Source organism: Lytechinus variegatus, chromosome 3 (genome assembly GCF_018143015.1).
Source record: "Lytechinus variegatus isolate NC3 chromosome 3, Lvar_3.0, whole genome shotgun sequence".
Taxonomy (NCBI): domain Eukaryota; kingdom Metazoa; phylum Echinodermata; class Echinoidea; order Temnopleuroida; family Toxopneustidae; genus Lytechinus; species Lytechinus variegatus.
In genome coordinates this window covers 52079340-52100281 of record NC_054742.1, presented here as the reverse complement: position 1 = coordinate 52100281, position 20942 = coordinate 52079340, and the positions used below count along the sequence as shown (strand labels likewise).

At 35.8% G+C, this 20942-nt stretch overlaps 1 protein-coding gene across 2 annotated transcripts in view; it reads right to left on the bottom strand.

Moving 5' to 3' along the window:
- Positions 1-226: 226 nt before the first annotated feature.
- Positions 227-20942, bottom strand: part of LOC121411316 (transketolase-like) — a 38625-nt gene continuing 17909 nt past the window's right edge. For both annotated transcript variants that reach the window (XM_041603976.1, XM_041603978.1), the window contains exons 2-11: positions 14377-14494; positions 13767-13880; positions 12138-12235; positions 11524-11715; positions 10477-10604; positions 9804-10000; positions 7924-8245; positions 5783-5997; positions 4347-4563; positions 227-1788 (exon numbers count right to left, since the gene is read on the bottom strand). In XM_041603976.1, the coding sequence (XP_041459910.1) occupies positions 1619-1788; positions 4347-4563; positions 5783-5997; positions 7924-8245; positions 9804-10000; positions 10477-10604; positions 11524-11715; positions 12138-12235; positions 13767-13880; positions 14377-14494 (1771 nt within the window). In that variant the 3' untranslated portion in view covers positions 227-1618. The remainder of the gene's footprint in view (positions 1789-4346; positions 4564-5782; positions 5998-7923; positions 8246-9803; positions 10001-10476; positions 10605-11523; positions 11716-12137; positions 12236-13766; positions 13881-14376; positions 14495-20942) is intronic.

Genomic DNA, 20942 nt, shown 5'->3' with positions numbered 1-20942 from the left:
AACTAGGTTGCGCACAGTTTATAAATACTTCACGCCAATAATCCCCAAAATATGTCATGCCAGGATTTTAGAAATTATAAAATTTTGGCATGACACTCCAAGCATTGCTCTGCACTGGCCCGCAAACTATACGAAATGGAACGGTGTAGCAAAATTTGATGCGTGAACTAGTCGTAAACTATTCAGGCCCATAAAATAAATTGAATAGCAATACAAATTAAACAAATTATTTTGTGTGCAAAAATTTATTTCTTGATCTTTGATCATGCTAAAGTTTTCATAGCTCTTTTAAGAGGGTTAATGTCCATTAAATGATCACCAACATTCATATTTGTTTCTGAAAAAGTAAATGGATCTGTAGACTATGACTAATATAAGAAGTCACATTTACATACAAGACACATACATGATCACTGTGTTGTCACACAACTATTTATACAAACTTTGAATCATGAGCTTTACTCTTTTTTTAAAACAAGTTACATATTCTTGAAATGATGAATAATTATTACATCAATAATGACAATTGTGTTGCCACACAACTATTTATACAAATTTTGAATCATGAGTCTTACTATTTTGGGGGGATAAAAAGTTACATATTCTGGAAATAATGAAAAATTATTACATCAATAATCTGCAGTTGACTATTCTAAACAAAATGATTAAAAAAATAGTACTTTATTAGTAAATACCTAAACACATACCCCACTACCTTGAAATAGATATTAACATAAAATAATAAATTGGCCATTCTGAATATTTGATCTTGCCTTCTATAATATGTAGGGAAAATGAATAGTGCAAGCAGCAACTATGTACTCGATCAAACAATACTTGTTCTCAACATTATGTTTGTGATAGCAGATAGGTGGTTTGAAAGAGCAAGCCTCAAGTATTACACTCAGTAGAATCAAAGAAATATGAAAATCACCAAATGCAATGTTACACAATGCGAGGTTTATGCTACTAAGCATGATTTGTGGAAAAGATATTCTTATACTTGGATATTTTCTTTGAAAGTACTCCTAAAATACATGATCTTCTTACTTGTAGAAAATGATAAAGAAAACATGTTAATCAAATTCATAAGCATCATCCACTACAATGGAAATTTTCAAAGTATCATCATCTTTTTACAGAGCAGGTAGGTCAGCTACAGGTGAGAATACTTTGCACATTTTCAAATACATGGAGATGCAATGAATATCTTAAATCTATGTGTCTTTTGTATAAAATTTCAGAGATATTGGCAATGTGAATAGAATTACCGTTCAGAGGATTCAGCTCTCAATGTGGACACATTTGTAATTATATCAAGCAACTCTAGGAGCATGAAAATGTCTTTGAATCTATTACTCAAAGTAAAAGCATGACTGCATTCCATACATATATCATGCTTTCTGACTATTATTCAAACTTCTCGCAGTCTCTTAACTTCATTCTATTTCAGTGGATCAGCTCATAATTGGTGAAAACGATAGGGATGTGTGACTTTCATAGATGGACAAGTCACCTCGGTTGACTGATCTCCAAGTACACTCACCCTACAAGGAACTACACAGAAATGGAAAGGGGGGGGGGTCGAAGAGTGAAAGTCATGACATCAGTCTCATCTTTAGGCTAATAACTCCTTGACTTTCTTGGCGATGCAGGGTGCACTGATGCCAAACATGTCAAGGAGAGCCCTTGAGGGTCCACTGCGTGGGACTCCCTTGACAGCCAGACGGTGCACCGTGATGCCTGAATCCGTGGCTACGGCTCCAGCTACAGCTTCACCCACACCACCTAGAGTGAGAACAAACCAAAATAAACGTGGTGATAATTTAAGCTGAATGCTAAATAATGATCATATCATGCAATTCAGCATGAAATTGTCTCTAGGAAATTGAGCAATACATGATCTAATCTTGATAATAAGCTCTACACAGACATTTCTGGCCAATACTGGTCCATGGCACAGTCACAATGGCCGAAAACTCACAAAGGTGGTTTTGAAAAACCCCACGGTTGAGTCCATGGTTTATGCAGATTTCCTGTATAAATTATGCTTAATTTAGCGCGTATTGGGCACGTGTATAAAACATTCCAATGCTAATGCGCGCATTTGTCACAGTGCGCCAAATTGACGCCTGTTACCATGGTTAGATACGCTATTTTACTCATGAGTCCACTGATTGAAGAGTGGACTCATTAATAAAAACAGTGGACTCATGAAAAATAGCGTATCTAACCATGGTAACAGGCGTCAATTTGGCGCACTGTGACAAATGCGCGCATCAGCATTGGACTGTTTTATACACGCGCCCGATACGCGCTTTATTAAGCTCAGTTTATACAGGAAATCTACATAAACCATGGACTCAACCGTGGGTTTTCAAAACCACCTTTGTCAATTTGGGCCAATATATAAAAAAACAAAGTCTCAAACCCTCTGATTTTATTCTGACTTGCATTCATACCCAACATGGTTTAAATGGAATATCCATGGTTCATATTTTCTATGATTTCTGAGAGAAATGAGTGGGTCAAATACACCTCATAATTGTAGTTGGGAAAAAAAAATTGTCACAGGAACAGGACTGACATTCTCTCATCACCATGGGCATCAGACCAGAGGATTATCCTTTGTTCATGGGGGACATCTATTATTGCACCCCCCCCCCCATACAAAAGTTAATCCTCTGCGCTGATGCCCATACTCCTCACCAAACATATTAGAAATTGACTGACAAATTGACTGTTGTATCTGCTTCGTACCCAATCTTTTTTTAAAGTCTGTAAAATTCTCAGAATGACAACCCTACGTCTGATGGTTACCACAGATGCGTGAGGTATGCCGAGTCGTGGACATGACACCTAAAGAGGAGTCGGTCTTCAGTAATAATCTGCCAGAAGTCTCAAACATAAGTCCAATAGCTTTCTTTTTGCACCAATAAAAATTGATTTGTGTTGGCTGTATGGTCACCAATACATTTTGGACTTAAATCATATTCACTGGGACAACCTTCAATTCATCAAAGGGGGGGGGGATTTTATCAACATTATTTTGTTAGACAAGGTATCAGATTAGACAACTGTTCTTGATTTTGATTGGTAGTGAAGCACTGCTATTATGGAAACTGTTGGATAAAATGGGTCTTGTCAGATAATAAATCCATTCATGAAACATTCTCAGGTTACATTTAAAGAGAGGAATGTAAGTCCCGTTTCAAAAGGCATCCAGAAAAAAGTATTCAAGTGTAGTATTATGAATATTATATTCAGAGAACTTTGAATAAAATGAGGTCTACCTGAAAGCTATCCTTGTGTTATCCACACTACTATATAAATCATATTTCAATCATAAAGGGGAGGAATATGTAAACCTTATAGCATGTGACTTTCATAGAAATATAGAAAATATGAAACAGAACAAATTTTGTTTAATAAGTGAAATCTACACCATGATAGAAGAAAGATATACAGTTTGTGTGATAATGTAAGAAATAAAACTGTTTGTACAGATGATGGAATCTGACAGTAACTGTTTTTCTACCAGTTGTATGTAAACTTTTAAACTCAACAGTATATGTACATTACTGTAAAAGGAAGGAGGTACTCATGTTAGGTATATTTACAGAGAGCAGAGGCCAAGGTATAATAACAACCTCTTACCAATTCATTTATGGTGCTGAGAGATAAGGGGTGGTATGCCTGCATAGCCATGATTTTAGGAAGGGGAGAGGGGACTCATATAAGCAATGCAAAGCACTTGCAAATTATACATGTTCAACACTCCTGAGAGGAGTAATTAAATGCGGCAAAAACAATACTTTTCTGGGTGAAAAAAAATAAATCAAACTTCCTGCAAGTTTGCTATCATCAAAGTAATCATGGGAAAGAGGGTATTTAACATGAATCCAACAGTGCACCTTGTCTACACAGTGTGGCACTATCCAGTGCAAACTCTATTTGTACGATTCTTATCAAACAAAGACATGCACCTAACACTAAGTTCCAGTTTTTCATACAGTGGCAGATATTCCTTTAAAATCTGAGTCAAACTGGTGTAAACTGGTTGATTTTAACATCTCATGCAGTTGCCTTCCTAAAAGAAATCATCTATACACATGTAACATGAATAAGTGCGCACATTTGGTCTTTTCAATAAAGAAATGACAAGGCTTCATTTTTTAGACTTTTCCCTTCTCATTGTATAATAGTAGAGCATAGTATATGATTAAATTAAAGATTTTGTGGAATATATCGAAAAAAATATTCAAGTTTGAATTAATAAACAATTTAAGGTGCAGACAAAATCTAATGCAAAAACAGATGTGAATTGGGTTTCTTATGCTACCTACCTTCATAGTAATGATCTTCAACTGTCAGTATGAGTCCACCAGCAGCCTTGGCACATGCTCTGAGTGTAGCGCCATCTATGGGTTTGATAGTGAAAGGATCCACCACAGTGACATTGATACCCTCTGCCTTGAGTTGATCAGCAGCAGCCAGGGCCTCATGGAGGGTGATTCCTGCTCCCACAAGGACTGCTTTGTCATCAGCTGTCTGACGTACCACCTACAAACATCAAGGGTAATTTCATTGATGAGTAACATGATAGGACTTCAAATCAATCCACAACCAACCATGGTGACGAAGCCATCAAGGTGTGCTAATGCATGCTTAACAAAGGATGTGAATATCACCAAAAAAAAGAAGCAAAAATCCACATTGCTCAAAAAGTAAAAAAACAACTTTCAACATACAAGGTTCTCTGTAATAGGTCAAAATAAAATTCAAAATATTGCCCACTTTGAGTTACTCTTCCCTTACCAATTCTTGAATTAGAAAGTCATTAAATTTTTAAGACACCATTGAAAAATTACAATTGAAAAATTTACAACTGATCTTTAGCAGCAAGCCTCATGCTCCAATATGCACACCTGACCCAATTTTTAAGTTGATCCCTTCAAAAGAACAAGATACATCACTCTTTATCTTTAGATGTCATGACCCCTAAATCCAGTCAGGTAGTCCTTCCAATATGCATACATAGCATAAGCCACGATGAAGTTGAACCTTCAAACGGTTTTCCAGTTACTGCAATAGCTAGATATTTAGGTTTAAATGACCTTTGAACTTGTGACCCTAAAAAATAATCAGATCATTCCATATGGGCCAAGTTTGAAAGTGATCTGTTAAAAAGGTTCTCATTTTTTCAAGAATGAAAACGGGTCGGATGGACAGGATAACACATTACCACATTACGATTGTGCGGAAGCAGCCAAACTAAACCAAGATTTCATGGTAGCCACCTACATGTAAATGGTAACGTAATGTAACTTAAAGGTATTGTTTAACTTTGTGAGCAGCCGATTTAAAAAATTCTCAAACCAAGATGAAACTTGTGTATCAGTGCATGTATTAGAACTAATAAACCCTAAAAACAACCATTATTGAGAATGAAAAGCTAAAACTACAAGGGAAAGCCCTATTTTGTAAATAGGTGTCTTGTAGATGCCTAAATAGTACACATAAGTGTATGGGATGAAATTAAGATGGTGTTTCCGATCACTTTATATTTCAATTTTTGAAGCACTAAAAAATTATTTTCGAACGCAATTTTTTCTGGGCTTCATTTTTGTAACATATCCTAGACACAGGTGACAAGTGTGACCTTCTAGCTCAGATTTTTTAAAAGTCAAACCAATGTTAAACAATCACTTTAATAATTCTTAACAAATAGGCATTTGTTCAATGCATCACACTAATAGAATGTAAGAAAAATTCTTCACACCTTAGCCTTTCCAATCTCAAAGGCTTCATCGTTGCCATAGAGCATGGCGGTGACTGGGCGGCTTGTGCGGGTGAATGTGATACCTGGAACTTTTGCAGCCAACTCAATAGCACGTTCGCAGGACACTGCGTCACTGGGGTAGAATACCGTACAGGTCGGGATGGCACGGAAAATAGCAATGTCTTCCAGAGCCATCTGAGATGGTCCATCCTCACCTAAAATGATAATAATGGAGATGGTTATAAGGAAGATGAAAGTGATGGTGATAGAGGGTGATGATGATGAAATCAGTACATTGCTGGAAGTTCTTAAGATGTATACTTGCCACAATATGGAATATTCAACACAAAATTTTAAAATATAGTACATATTGTGTAGAATTTATTTGCACTGTACGTATTATAATTCTACCATTTGTCTATAAAGACAAATATGACCAGCCACCTCCGAAAACAAAAAAGTTGCTAGGTAAGGTTTTCTGTAATTTTGTCATAAAAATACAAAAATTTGAAAATAAGCTTATTTGAAAAAAAATGATTCTTCTTCATGCAGTCTAAATTTTGGGTTGTAGAGTAAAAAGAAAACAAGATACAAGAGTTTCTTGAGCACATATTTTTTGTAAACTGCTTGGAAGTTACACTGAGAATGCACAGAGAGCATATCTCATGCTTGAGTGAACCCAAAGCTTCAAACATTGTCTTAATTTTTTGAAGCTCTCACTATTAACTTTTATTCTGCATTCAATCAAGTAACTGTGGGTATTGTTGATCAATTTTGACGAGTTACACAGTGCGTCCCACAAAAGACGAAACCGAGATTTATCGATGATTTATCATAATCACAAATACAATAGACAAATGACCCAATTTAAAGCTTATAATCTCCTCTTTCAACTGAAATTACTTAGATTATTTCTCATTCATGCACGAGTGAGCAAAAACAATTTGAAAAGGGAATAGCAAAAAGTCACTTGGCAGGCCGTATCTGGGTTTTAAAAAGAAAACCACATTTTCAAAAAGTTCAATATCTGCTCTTTAATTTGATACCTCAATTACAGAAAATGGTCAAGAAATAACAAAGTTCTGGTTATTTGAAATAAGGCTTGAATTTCAATAATTTCATAAAATGAAGTGGTTTTACAGGCTAGAGTTCAAACTCACTCGACACTCCGTTTTGTTAACGATCAGCCATGCATTAAGTCTTTTGTTACCGTGCGATAGCTTCTGTGGGAAACCGGTGAAAACACGTTTGTTTAATGAAATTATGGAAATACAAGCATTGTTTCGAGGGATCATAACTTTTTTACTTCTTGACCATTTTCTGTGATTAAGGTATCAGAGAAAAAAGATATTGAATTTTTAGTCATGTGATTTTCTTTTTGAAATTCAGATACCCCTCGCCAAAGTTTTAGGCATCCTTTCTTCAAATTGTTTTTGCACACTCATGCGTGAATGAAGAATAATCTAAGTAATATCAGATGAAAAGAGGAGATTCTAAGCTTTACATTGGTAGGCCATTTGTCCATTTTATGTATGATTTAAGTTATGATAAATCATCGCTAAATCTCGGTTTCATGTTTTTCTGGGACACACTGTATATTATACTACAGCTTAGGATATGCTCTTTTAAACTCACCAAAATCTCAAAATTCATTTTGGGCAACTGTTGGTTTTGGGGAGTCTGGTCACAAATAAAGAGAATGGACTGAAACATTTCTGAGAGGTTCTAAGCTTGTCCATCTTCATCAGTCACAACCATCAGAAAATAAGACAGGGATTTGTGGGAATGTTGTGATCTAGTGCTTACGACTCTCGTTTCTTAATCTGAGGGACATGGGTTCGATTCCCAGCCATGGCGTGTTTTCATTAAAAAAAAAAAAATTACCCACTTTTTGCTGCACTCAACCCAGGTGAGGTGAATGGGTACCCGAGTAGGGACACATTTCTTGAATGCTTGAGCACATACATGGGCAGTGCAGCTAAAGCCAGAGTAATAACAGCATTGCATTGTATCCTCAGGCAAAAAACACTCTATAAATCCAGCTATTATTATTAATGGCAGCAGAACAATAGACACCGACTGCTACTCCTAATCATACACACTATCCCTCACAGCAGGATAGGGACAGCAGGTACACTCACCAATAGAGACACCACAATGAGAACCAACAAAGTTGACATTGGTCTGGGAGATGGCACCCATGCGGATCTGATCGTAAGCCCTAGACAGGAAACAAGCGAAGGCGCTCACAAACACCACATTGCGATCACGACACGCACAGCCAATGCCCACACCAACAAGATTCTGCTCTGCGATGAAGCACTCAACGAATCTGTCTGGGAAGGCATTCTTGTAGGTGATGGCAAAGGTAGAGTTCTTGGTGTCCCCATCCAAGGCCACTACATTGGGCAAGGTTTTACCCAGTTTGACAAGAGCTGTACCATAAGCTACACGGGTTGCCACCTAAGAATAAGAAAACAGTATTCATGAAGCATGCCATTTGTATGTTTGGATCATTCAGATTCCAAGCCGTTTGGGTAATCTTATATACAACAAATTTGCCAATAGATTAAAACAAGGACAATATATATATTTATATCTCTTTAAGTACACCTCTGCCTAAAACTTTGCAAATTTTTAATGAAAATCATGGGATTCATTGTTCAGTTAAGTATTCATCTAATTCTTCCATTCTCACTTGCAGCCTGTGCTTTCATGTAAGTCTAATGAAAAAAATGGCTGACCCTCACATAACAAATGTTGGACCATGAAATGTGCAAATTATAACATGGTTCTTAAAATATTGTTTTCTATGGCCTGAAAATAAGCTAATAAACCTGAATTCAGGCTTTCGCCTTAAAAGTGGCATCCTGGATTGCAAAACTAAAATTGTGCAATGTAAACTCCCATTTTTCAATTTTCAGCAACATTTTGACTCTGTATTAATATAAGGGGTGTGAGCGATCTCAGATAAAAATGATATGCGTGTAGAAAACAAATTGAAAGAGCTACCATACTCTCATACAAGAAAGCTAAAATACACTGAAATTAAGCTGAAAATAAAAAGCAAATAAAGCTGAAATAAGCTATAAAAAAAAATTACACTAACAGTTGGGCTGGAATTCAAAATTCAAAGGAACAGGGCCATTTTAAAGGTCAAGTCCACCTCAGAAAAATGTTGATTTGAATCAATAGAGAAAAAGCAGACAAGCACAATGCTGAAAATTTCATCAAAATCGGATGTAAAATAAGAAAGTTTTGACATTTCAAAGTTTTGCTTATTTTCAACAAAATGGTTAAATGAACGAGCCAGTTCCATCCAAATGAGAGAGTCGATGATGTCACTCACTCATGATTTTTTTTTTTATTGTTTGAATTATACAATATTTCCATTTTTACGAATTTGACGAATAGGAACTCCTTGCCTGAACCACAAAATATTAAAATAATGGAATTCCACATGTTCAGGGAGGAATGAAACTTCATTTCACATGACAATGAGAAGAAAATCAAAATATTTCATATAATAAAATACAAAAGAAATAGTGAGTGAGTGATGTCATCAGTTCCCTCATTTGCATACCGACCGAGATGTGCATATAACTGTTTTGTGTAATGAAGCAAAACTTGAAAATGTCATAACATTCTTATTTTACATCCGATTTTGATGAAATTTTCAGTGTTATGCTTGTTGAATTTTTCTCTTTTTATTCAATTCAAGTTTTTGTAGGGGTGGACTTGTCCTTTAAATAGGGCACTTAAAAAATGTTGGGCAGCGCTCACTTTAAGGGGCCATCGAAGGCAATCAAAAAGAAGCAAAAATAGTCAAATGTATTTTTCAATGAGACACATCTGCTGGATTACCGCAGGGCAAGGCCACAAAGGACATATCTTGGCCAGGAGTCTAAAAATATGCGGAAGGGCATCTAGGTCATTTATGAGGGATTTGGAGACTGTGGCATTAGATTAATTCAGTTCTAGAGAGCTAAAGTGAGCTAAAAAAAAAATATCTTTCCTATACCTTATCCCCAGGTTGATAACTGGGAGGATCACTCAGACGAACACTTTTCAGGTCAGTAGGGGCACAAGAGCTTGTAGGAGCAGGAATGGTGATACCGTGTGGCCCAGGATTCTTAATCTGAGCCTTAATAGCAGTCAGTGCTTCCTCTGACTTGGCACCGAGGGCCTTTCCATGCCAATTATCAAGATCTGCCACACCTGTATATACATAACCAAACAAAGATTAATGAGTGATGTGTTATACCTCTAGATTAAATCTAAGCATCCACATTATTCAATGATCGATTAAAAAACTGACACAAGAACTCTTTTGGCTTACATGGAATACTTGTTATAAATCCTGAAACTTGTAAAAAGGGTGTTGCAGTCACACAAAAATTTGTTTGGTCAGACATAGAATAATTCTGAATATGATATTCTTTTATTATGGATGCAGTTTTTGACACATCCCACAATATAACTTGCACTTCAAATTGACTGGCTACAGTTTGTGACACATCCCACAATCTAAATTGTGCTTCAAATTGACGAACATTCTCATTACTACTACCTAAAGTAAGAGGAAGATCATGTGATAATTTTAATGTTAGAAGCATTTCAATTACATGTTGGATTGCATGTTATCACAGGAGATAGTAATTTTAATTCTAGTAAAAACTCTCGATTTTTTTTACCTGGGCATCCATGGCCTTTGAATGTCTTTGCAACAATAGCAGTGGGTTTGTCCTTGGTCATAGAAGCTTCATAGAAGGCTTTGTTCAGTTCCTCAACATCATGACCATCCACAACAATAGTATGCATCCTGTGAACATGACAATATAACAATATGATGCATTTAGTAGTAGGAGATGAACTTACAAACCCAAATAAACTATACCTACCAATAAGATCTGGAAATATGACAAAAACTTTGTATGAAAATCATATAAATCTGAATTACCTGATCATATTTTCAATTTTCCTTTTATCAGAACAAAACCTTTAATCCTTTACTCCCAGAACATACTCCTTCCTTCAACAAACCTTTCACTTCAAGTATCCACTAGTATCCTTGAAAAAATAAATTAATGTACACTCATCCCTTTAATCCTTGTGGTCGTATATACAGTGCATCCCAGAAAAAGGGAAGCCGGTATTCCCATGTCTTTATTCTCCAAAGGCAAATGAATTATTTCATTTATAATAATCATATAATTCAATTACTCCTCATCATTTTGACCCCTAATATGAGACAAACATTTCACGCATAAATGAGCAAAGATGAGTTTGAAATTTTAATGTCAAAACCAGCTTGCACAGAAAAATTGGACAAGATTGGTCGTGATGCGACAATCGTGCTTATTTGATGATTGGCTCATTAGCATTGTATTCTTTAAAATCGTCTCACAGATCCCTGAAATGAGAGTGGATTCAGATTCACATGTGAGTTTCTGTGCTAATCCTTTCTGATCATTCGTTATCTGCCATGTGAGCACGATTTGCTTAGCTGATTGGTTTCAAATTAGAGATGAGACACCAATCTTGCCAGGAGTATCAAATTTATAATAAAAGCATATTTAATAATTGTCAAATCTCTGAAAACAGGATTCCTTTTTTTGTGGGATGCACTGTACATGTTAAAGCTTCCATTCATTCCTCTACAGATCATACTCCTTTACACCCTGTATCAATTCATAAGTGGTTGTTCTTATAACCCCTGTTAACTATATCTGTTGACATACCCAAATGCTTCAAGTCTCTTCTGGTAGACTTCCAACTCATGGCCTAGAGACGTTGCTTGACTCTGACCAAGGCGGTTGACGTCAAAGATAGTCACAAGATTGTCCAGTTTGTAGTAGCTGGCAAACGCACAAGCTTCCCAAATCGATCCCTCTGCGCTCTCACCGTCTCCAACCATGCAATAAGTGCGGTAGCTGCAGAAAAGAATATGTTCAGAAAGGTGATGTTTCCATCTAATATTCACAGAAGTTCCCATTCAACCTCTGGAGAATCACTTGTAAAAAAACCTATTTTTGATAACTTGAAGAAGGCAATAACTTGAATGTATCTCTCCTAGTTTTACAATAGCAATAATACTTTGGTATAATTGCAAAAGAAGAACCTGGACAAATAAGGAAAGTAGATAAAAATCTGAAATCCTCCCCCCCCCCCGAAAAAATATATGAATGAATAAATTACTACATTATAATGAAATTTTGCTGAAAGAGATTATTGTAGTGAGCTGCATATACTTCTACAGTGTATAATGATTGATTTTCCATGAATTTGAATTAAATTGAGGATTTAGCAGAGTTACTCAAGTCATGTAAGAATAAAAGGCATCATGCATGCTTACTCAGCCTTGTCAAGGTATTTGCCAGTATAAGCCATGCCAGCAGCCACACTCAGGCCCTGCCCCAGTGAACCAGTTGCCACATCTACAAAGGACAGTCTCTGCAAAACACAAAGTCAGTGCAAAACAATTACTAATAGTCCATCCTTCAAAAAGATACTGGCTATCATCATACTCATTTGATCCAAATTATTAGATTGTGGTCAATATGAACACATGCTTTTCAAGTCCTTAATTTTTTGGGGGTCGAAATGCCACTCTAATTGTCTTTTGAAATTATTGTGCCCTTTTTATTTTTTGAATTTGTGTTATAATATATAGAATTGTGGCCTTGACCAAAAGAAATAATTCAAGCCTTGTCATGATGGTGTTCCAGTTTTTTTATTCATTCTTTATATATCTCATTGTGTTGCTTCAGTGAATTGGTTTGGTTTAGTATATACTTGTACTTGTTGGAATGAAATAATTGAATATGAAAACAAATGGAACAAAAAGTATTTTTCAACCAAACGAAACTCCTAACACTCTGTTTACAAGAACAATACTTCACAAAGTTACAAACTGATTTGACAGTGATGCATTAAGTTGACATTGACAATCAGAAAAGCGGCACCTATTCCTCACTATTGCTATGCATACTGTACCGTTGGTTCTTTTCAGCTGAACCTTTTCTACCCTTGACCCAACACCCCAAATATAAAGCATCTTATTCAAGCATTCAACCATTAACCGTCAAAAGATGAAACAGTGTTGTTTGTACTATATGATCTCTTATTGATCTTTAAGTGCTCTTTTCCAACAAATTGTGCAGATCTTAAAAATCTAAAGTGATGTCATAGGTCATATCATAGGCTAAAACCTGGTCCCACTGGCTGACGGACACAAAACTGTACCGTTGGTTCTTTTCAGCTGAACCTTTTCTACCCTTGACCCAACACCACAATTATAACGGATACAGTGGGCAAGCAAAATTTTGGGGTAGCTCCATTCGTTCTCATCCGCTGCCGACAATGGACAAAATGGGCGAACAGTGAAAACACAGTGGACGGATGCTCAATAGAAATAGAGTGCATGAAACACGTATGCAACAAGTACACAACAGATCCTTAACGTTTTCCAATGGATGGCAAGATTCTTTTCGTTTTACATCCTATCTATATCCGAAAGTGCGGTGGGACCAAGCCTTAATATGACCAGTGATAGACCACCAAATCTATTTTTACTTTTACAAAATTTTTAGGACCTTGGCTACCAATGAAAGATTGCTCATGAATCACAAAAGCCTTGGAAATCAATGAAAGTTGATTGAAACTTCACTGAAGCATAATTCAGAAATCTGACACATCTCAGGGTCTGACAGTTGTCTAAAGCTCTGTATAATAGGAGTTTGATTCATGCAGTTGTGTTCAAAGTGCAGTCAACTGAATCTTATAAAAAAATTCTCCAGCTGTAGTCAACAGAATAATCAGTCGACGGCTAAAACTGGTGCCTTCAGATCAACATGATCTACAAAAAAGCTATTGCTTCATAAACATGTACGTCCCAACCTTGGATAACAAACAAGTATCTACAAATATACCATCATCCTCACTACTATCTCTTGTGATGAGGAAGATTAAGAACTTTACTTACAGGTGTAGGATGTCCTTCAAGTAAGCAGTCAATCTTCCGGAGGTTGTTCAGGTCATCTACGTTGACTACCCCAGCTTCAGCCCAGGCTGCATACAAGATGGGAGCAGCGTGACCCTATAGAAAAAAAAAGTTTTAATTATCATCAAAGATGAGATGTTTGGTGGTTCATTATTTGAAAATAGTACAAGCAAACATCTTTTATATGAAGCGAAAATATGTATATTTTCCAATTATTTTAAAGTTGCCTTTGATTATGCCGATTTTAATCATTTTATAAACATTATACAAACCCACTTTTAATTATTGCCCTGCACATACTGTGTAATTTATGCATTTCGATTGGGTGCATTTAAAGTGTTAATTTTTTCACGACATGGCACGAATGCAGATCTGACTCTATCTGTTTGAAGTTTTTTTACCATGTGATGTCATGCACAAATGATATACAGCAGAGCTTTTTCAAAATAGTGGAACAAATGGTACAGATTTGAGAACAATTTCATTGTTCGGCCAACCAATCACCATTCACCTGCCACCTGTTTTTAATGAGAAAAAAAGGTTCCTATGGTAAGAACGTGTTGATAGCCTGTTGTATCGTAAGTAGACTTACCTTTGACATGATGAAGCGGTCACTGCTAGGGTCACGTGGTTCGCTGGTGCTGTATCTCATGGTGTTGAAGAAAAGCACAGACATGATCTCTGCAGCAGAACAGCATGATGTTGGATGTCTAAAGAAAAATGGACAGAAATTTACACAATTGAAATGAATTTGCACAATCTATAAATGTATTTGACACCTCAAATTTGTGTGATAATAGTCAAAGGTAATGCATGTCGTTGAAGATCAAGACAATGTAATGACCTCAAAATGCCAACATATTATGGGCCTAGATGACTGAGCATTATTTTCCACTTTAAACCTTGATTTCATTGCAGAGAACTATTTTTTATCACTGCTCAGATTTTTTTTTCTCCAAATAATAGAGAAACATTATCATGGAAATGGACAATTTTTTGTTGAAAAAGAGAAATGTTATAAGCATCACTCTTGTAAAATCCTGTACAACCTTACTATTCACAACTTATAAAAACATAGATATATAATACCTATTCTTAAAAGCAATCTTGTACAGAATGATACCATGATGCGACAAGAAAGGGGATACACACACCAAATCAATCATAATATATTGTTATCAAAACTTAAATACAATAGTAAATGACTAGTTATTTAGCAGTTGTAAAAGAAAATTATCTCCAAGATATCAACTTTAGACAACACTTGTTTACCTTTACAGCAGTAAATATGCATTACACTTCACCAATATACTTTTTAAAGGAAAATATGAAGCAGGTATTTGCTATACATGTCTATCTATCTGTTTCACAATGGGCTGTATTCTAAACTTGATTTAATTTGAACTCTGGTCTAAGGTTGTGGCTTAACTAGACAGATAACCAATTCAGTGGATTCACAATGGTGCGACATCTACCCGTTACAACGGACAGGCTGAAATTTGCAATGCTTCATGGGGAAAAAGTCAACATCTGTTGCAGGCACTACATGTAGTGCAATTATTCAGCGCTGGCCGACGCAGCTGACCAGATATGCTGTTTACCGGGTCCAGGAGGTGGAAGAGAAATCTGCACGGATATTTCTTTGCGATATTTAGACCACTTTTGATGCCATATGGTTTCAATTTTTGGAGCATCAAAGTCACTAGCACATCACACTGTGCACTGCCTACACCTGCATGTGATGTCGACCCAGAAGTTAGACATTTGGCTTGTTTGCTGCAACCAATAGATGGCGCACCATAGTGTGAATCCACCGAATTATGACAAAAACCTCTTAAAGGAGAGGTTCAATTTATGAGGAATAAGACATGTGTCTTCACCATTAAAGAATGAGAAAAGACAGGAGTAAATTTAAGAAACATACGATTTAACAAAATTTTTTACATCTTCGTCTTTCCATAAATCTATCAGAGTTAGACCACAGTCTAAGTTATATCAAACTTCAGATTACAGGGAAAAAATTTGATATAGATTATCCCAAAAATATGTGCATTTCCGTGATCTTTTCTGAATGACATTACCATTCTCATCTTTTCTGATTTTTTCCACGTTCTCCTTTCCCTTTAACTTTTTTCACTCTGCCTCTGCTTCTTCTGAGGTTTTTTTTTCTTATTCATGGATACATCCTAATTCAGTGGGTACATCATTCAGAATGGAGCTTTTTGTGGTGCACATCAAAGAGGCATTTTCTATGGCTGGAGAGAGTAATTGACACTTAGGAATTTGTTTTATTAGTCTCAAAAGAAGCCTCACTACAAAACAACCAAACGTATGATCCATGAAACCTCATACACAATGCCGGTCATAATTTATAAACCTTTTGATCTATACCACTTTCATTTTGAGTTTTTTCTTTCAATATAAAAGCTTAGTATTTGATCACAGGGCTCATCTTTACACTTGATTGCACTGATCCAGCCCTTGTAAGGAGGGCGTGGCAGGTTTTTTTAAATGAAAAATCGGCTTAAGCAACTTTAATAGGAATTTTAAGGGCAGAAAGGTGTGTAAGTTGGGGTTAAACAAGGGCTACATAGATCATTATGTGCACACATGCATATAACAACTGTACGTTCTATAAAGTACTAAAATTTGGGAGATGGGGTCCAGTGATACATTATGAAAGAAATTAATTTACCAGGGATTTTTTTCCAAAAATACCATTAAACGAATCAAGCATGCAAAAGGCATTGGAAATAGGACAAATCCACCAGTGCTATAGCTACAGTGGTTGGCAGTGATCAGGCCCAACCAGCACAGAAGATTTCTGACTACCACTCATCATGAAAAACACTGCTTCCGTCCATTAATAATTTCCTAACAAAAGTATTTCAAAACTACATGTAACTCCTTGCAAAGAGGAATTGAATTCATTTCCATCTTTAATCTTGTTTATTTGCATTCAAAACATTCTTATTTTTGATAAATATTAGTTTATTTTCAAACATTTGCTAATCCCAGATTGATAATAAACTAATGTTCCTTCACTTTTGGCTTTAAGACCACTAACTCGGCCTGAAAAATCTTTTTAATGCTGTGAAATAGCGACCACCACTAAAATGGGTCTAGCTAGAACAATGAAATCTACAGTTTCCATACAGTTTACCTGCCACATATTCTGCTGTGGCCGACATGAGAAAAGAACACAAATAAATCTGTAAGTAGTCAAACAAGAAATGAAATTGGTAACACATCCAAAAAATATTATATGGGATATCATATGGCATCCTATAAAAAAAGTGGAAGAGAGCTTAGTGTAAGCGATAATTGGTAGAATGAATCTCACCCACCCCTCCCCATGCCCGTAACTATATGTTCCTCTGCAAAAAAAATTAAATTAATGACATATGAAGAAAATAAGGCTGGAGCACATAACGTGGCATTAACTACATGTACAAAAAAATCTGAACAATAAAGCCCCTATCACTAAAAAAAATAAAAAAATTCACGAGAAATGTGGCTGCTGGAGCTCTTAAGAGAAATGTGACTTGGTATCCAATTTATAAGTATACATGTAGGAACCATCACAAAAATGAGACGTCTTTACTTCCCCATAATGCAGTTTCAAGCTAAATTCAAAGATGATCCAAGATCTCTCTCATTCTAACAAAAAAATAAGTTACTATAATAATAACTTGGCCCACAAAAAAACCAACATCTTTGCTTTATCAAAGCATACATTTTTTTATTTGAATTTGAGAAAGATCTGAAAAGAGCCGCAGATGATCAGTTCCAGAGGAAAGCGGCAGCTGTGAATAGACTATCCAATCTACCTGTATGTTTGAATATAGTTTACACTTTACAAGATCATTATAAGTTTTTCATTAAAATGATCAAGTCTTTTCAAAACTGGTCTGCCGGTACAGACCCCGATTGAAACTTAATCTGCGTCTCAAACCAAGGGACCCCCATATAACTCATTATTTCAATTTTCAAGTGATAGAGATCTTCAATACACCAGGTCCAGTCACAGTTGTTTGGTTGCATAGAAAACCCAGTTTCCTTGAGTAAAGTGGTTTGCAAAGAAAACTAGGTTAAAACCCCAAATTCCAACCAGCAAATCATTGTACATGTACAGTAGCACATGTATCTCTCCTGCATTGGATGATTTTCAAAATAAAAAATAAAATATGACATAAATAGACTAAATGGGTCTTTGCCAGCAGATTTTGAAGAAAAAAAATCGCACATGGTATGGTGCCATGCCTTTAAAATTCCACAACCACAAAATGCTGGTGGGTGATGGCAATGCAGTGCATGAAAAGCATTATCACTGGGAATGTAATTTTTTTATTTAAAAAAAAAATCATAGAAAATTGATTTGGATTGATTGATTGATATTAGGTTTTGTCTTGCCATTCTGCAAATCTTCAAGTTATATATATATATACAGGGAACAAATTACTACAACAAGTGGAATGCCTCTGGCCGTCTCACCTGCATCACGCGGTTCAATATAGCAGCAGTGCTGACTTTGAATACTACTCTAACTCGCACAAGATGTTCAGTGATACATAGTTACTCTTATGTCCACTTTTTATGAACTAGACCAATAAACTTACAGAGATATGATGGTTATTCAACAAAAAACCCCAACATGGTTGACCTTGATCATGCGACCTGAAACTCGAACAGGATGTTCAGTGATACTTGATTACTCTTATGTACAAGTTTCATTAATCAGATCCATAAACTTTCAAAGTTATGATGGTAATTCAACAGATACACCCAATTCAGCCAAAGTTCATTGACCTTTGACCTTGGTCATGTGACCTGAAATGCGAACAGGATGTTCAGTGATACTTGATTACTCTAATGTCCAAGTTTAACGAACTAGACCAATAAACTTTCAAAGTTATGATGGTAATTCAACAGATACCCCCGATTCGGCCAAAGTTCATTGACCCTAAATGACCTTTGACCTTAATCATGAGACCTGAAACTTGCACAAAATTTTCAGTGATGCTTGATTACTATTATGTCCAAGTTTCATGAATCAGATCCATAAACTTTCAAAGTTATGATGGGAATTCAACAGATATCCCCAATTCGGCCAAAGTTCATTGACCCTAAATGACCTTTGACCTTGGTCATGTGACGTGAAACTCATGCAGGATGTTCAGTGATACTTGATTAACCTTATGTCCAAGTTTCATGAACTAGGTCCATACATTTTCTAAGTTATGACATTTCAAAAACTTAACCTCAGGTTAAGATTTCGATGTTGATTCCTCCAACATGGTCTAAGTTCATTGACCCTAAATGACCTTTGACCTTGGTCATGTGACATGAAACTCTAATAGAATGTTCAGTAATACTTGATTAACCTTATGGCCAAGTTTTATTAACTAGGTCCATATACTTTCTAAGTTATGACATCATTTCAAAAACTTAACCTCAGGTTAAGATTTGATGTTGACGCCGCCGTCGGAAAAGCGGCGCCTATATAATAGTCTCACTTTGCTTCGCAGGTGAGACAAAAACAGATATCTATGAAAAAAATAAATAAAAATTAACAAAATAGAATTTATGAAAAAAAATCACAGGGGTCAAAGTATCCAGACATTCTTTGTAATTCCAGGCCACTCTGAATAAAACAACCACTCAGCCGGATAGGCTACTGAAATATTCAGTGAATACTATCGATAATACCCCACAACAGGAAGAGGAAAGGAAAATCTAGGAATCATAAAACGATTATCAACTATTTTCTCAAAAACAAGCACTCGTTATATCCTGACTTTTGAACAAGTTTATAAACTCTCATACCCACAAAAGAACTTTTGTACTGTTTTGGTTTCATTTTCAATAAAATCTAGATTCTGCTGAAAGCTGAGTCATGGTTAAATGATCAATGCTATGGTTCAAGCAGGAAGGAGAAAGGCATTTTTTCAAACAATGTGAAAAAAAAAATATGAAATGGGGCCCCAGAGGAATTACAGCGCAACAAGGCCAATGGCACAAAAATGCAATGCACTTCACTTGCATGGATCAGTGATTTCTTTCATGATATTTAGTATAGATCTGCAAATCATCAGTACGGTTGTTACATGTTGATGTTTTGTAATATATGGCCTTTTAGATATTTGTTTTAAATTCCAATTTAACAAATGCAACAGAGATCTTTTCTCATTCATGTTTCTAGTCATGTTCCTCTGGTTCAGGGATGTACATGTATGTGAATGTACAATTTGCTTACTACATAACATTCTGAATTGACTTTCAAATTCTAAAGCATGTAGTAATCTGTGATGTACTAATACTATGGACGGGCTGGAAAATAAATAAAAATAATTCCTATACGTTTTCCGAACAGCCATGTTTTGTGGTTTTATTTTGATTTACAAATCATTTTTGGCGATTCTAGCTTAAGTAACTAATGAAGATTAATTGAAAGCACTATAACTCCAACTTGTGTACTATGGCCTACTGCAAGCTGACTGACATCTCATGCAGATGATATTTGGACTTAAAACATCTAAAAATAATTGTCTTTATTCAAGATCATTGCTGAAAAGGATTAAATACAGAGCATAAATGCAGAAAAGGGACAACATGCTCCATTATTGTACACGAAATATAAAAATTTCAATCCCTGAAAATTTAGTTTCAGTATGATGTGCAATTGTTTTACCCTTTTCACTGGCCCATTTCTTGGTAACAAGCATAATTAAATCTAATTGAGTGAAGCCATGGGTTTTCATACATTATTCACTACCAGCATAACACCTGCTCCAAAAACATGTTAGGTGCCTGTTGTACAGTAATTCAATAAACATCTGATATTTGCAATGGTCCAAGTCCCTCATTTGAGCAGCATTCCAAACATTCAACCCGAGTATACATAGTATACGTATATTAGGGTGCTCATTCAATGAACAAGGTGATGACATAAACACGTTATGTGTGTTAAAATAAGGTTGGCAATGTTTGGCTTATTTTCTCTTGTTCTTGGGGACAAATGCTTGATCTTTTGACACTGTCAGTTTCCATTACAACTATTTATCATACAACTTGGCTCTGAAGTAAATTTAATTCTTTGAATTATTTGTTCTAAATTGAAATAGTGATGTTCTTTTTTGACGATTCTGAAGCAATTTT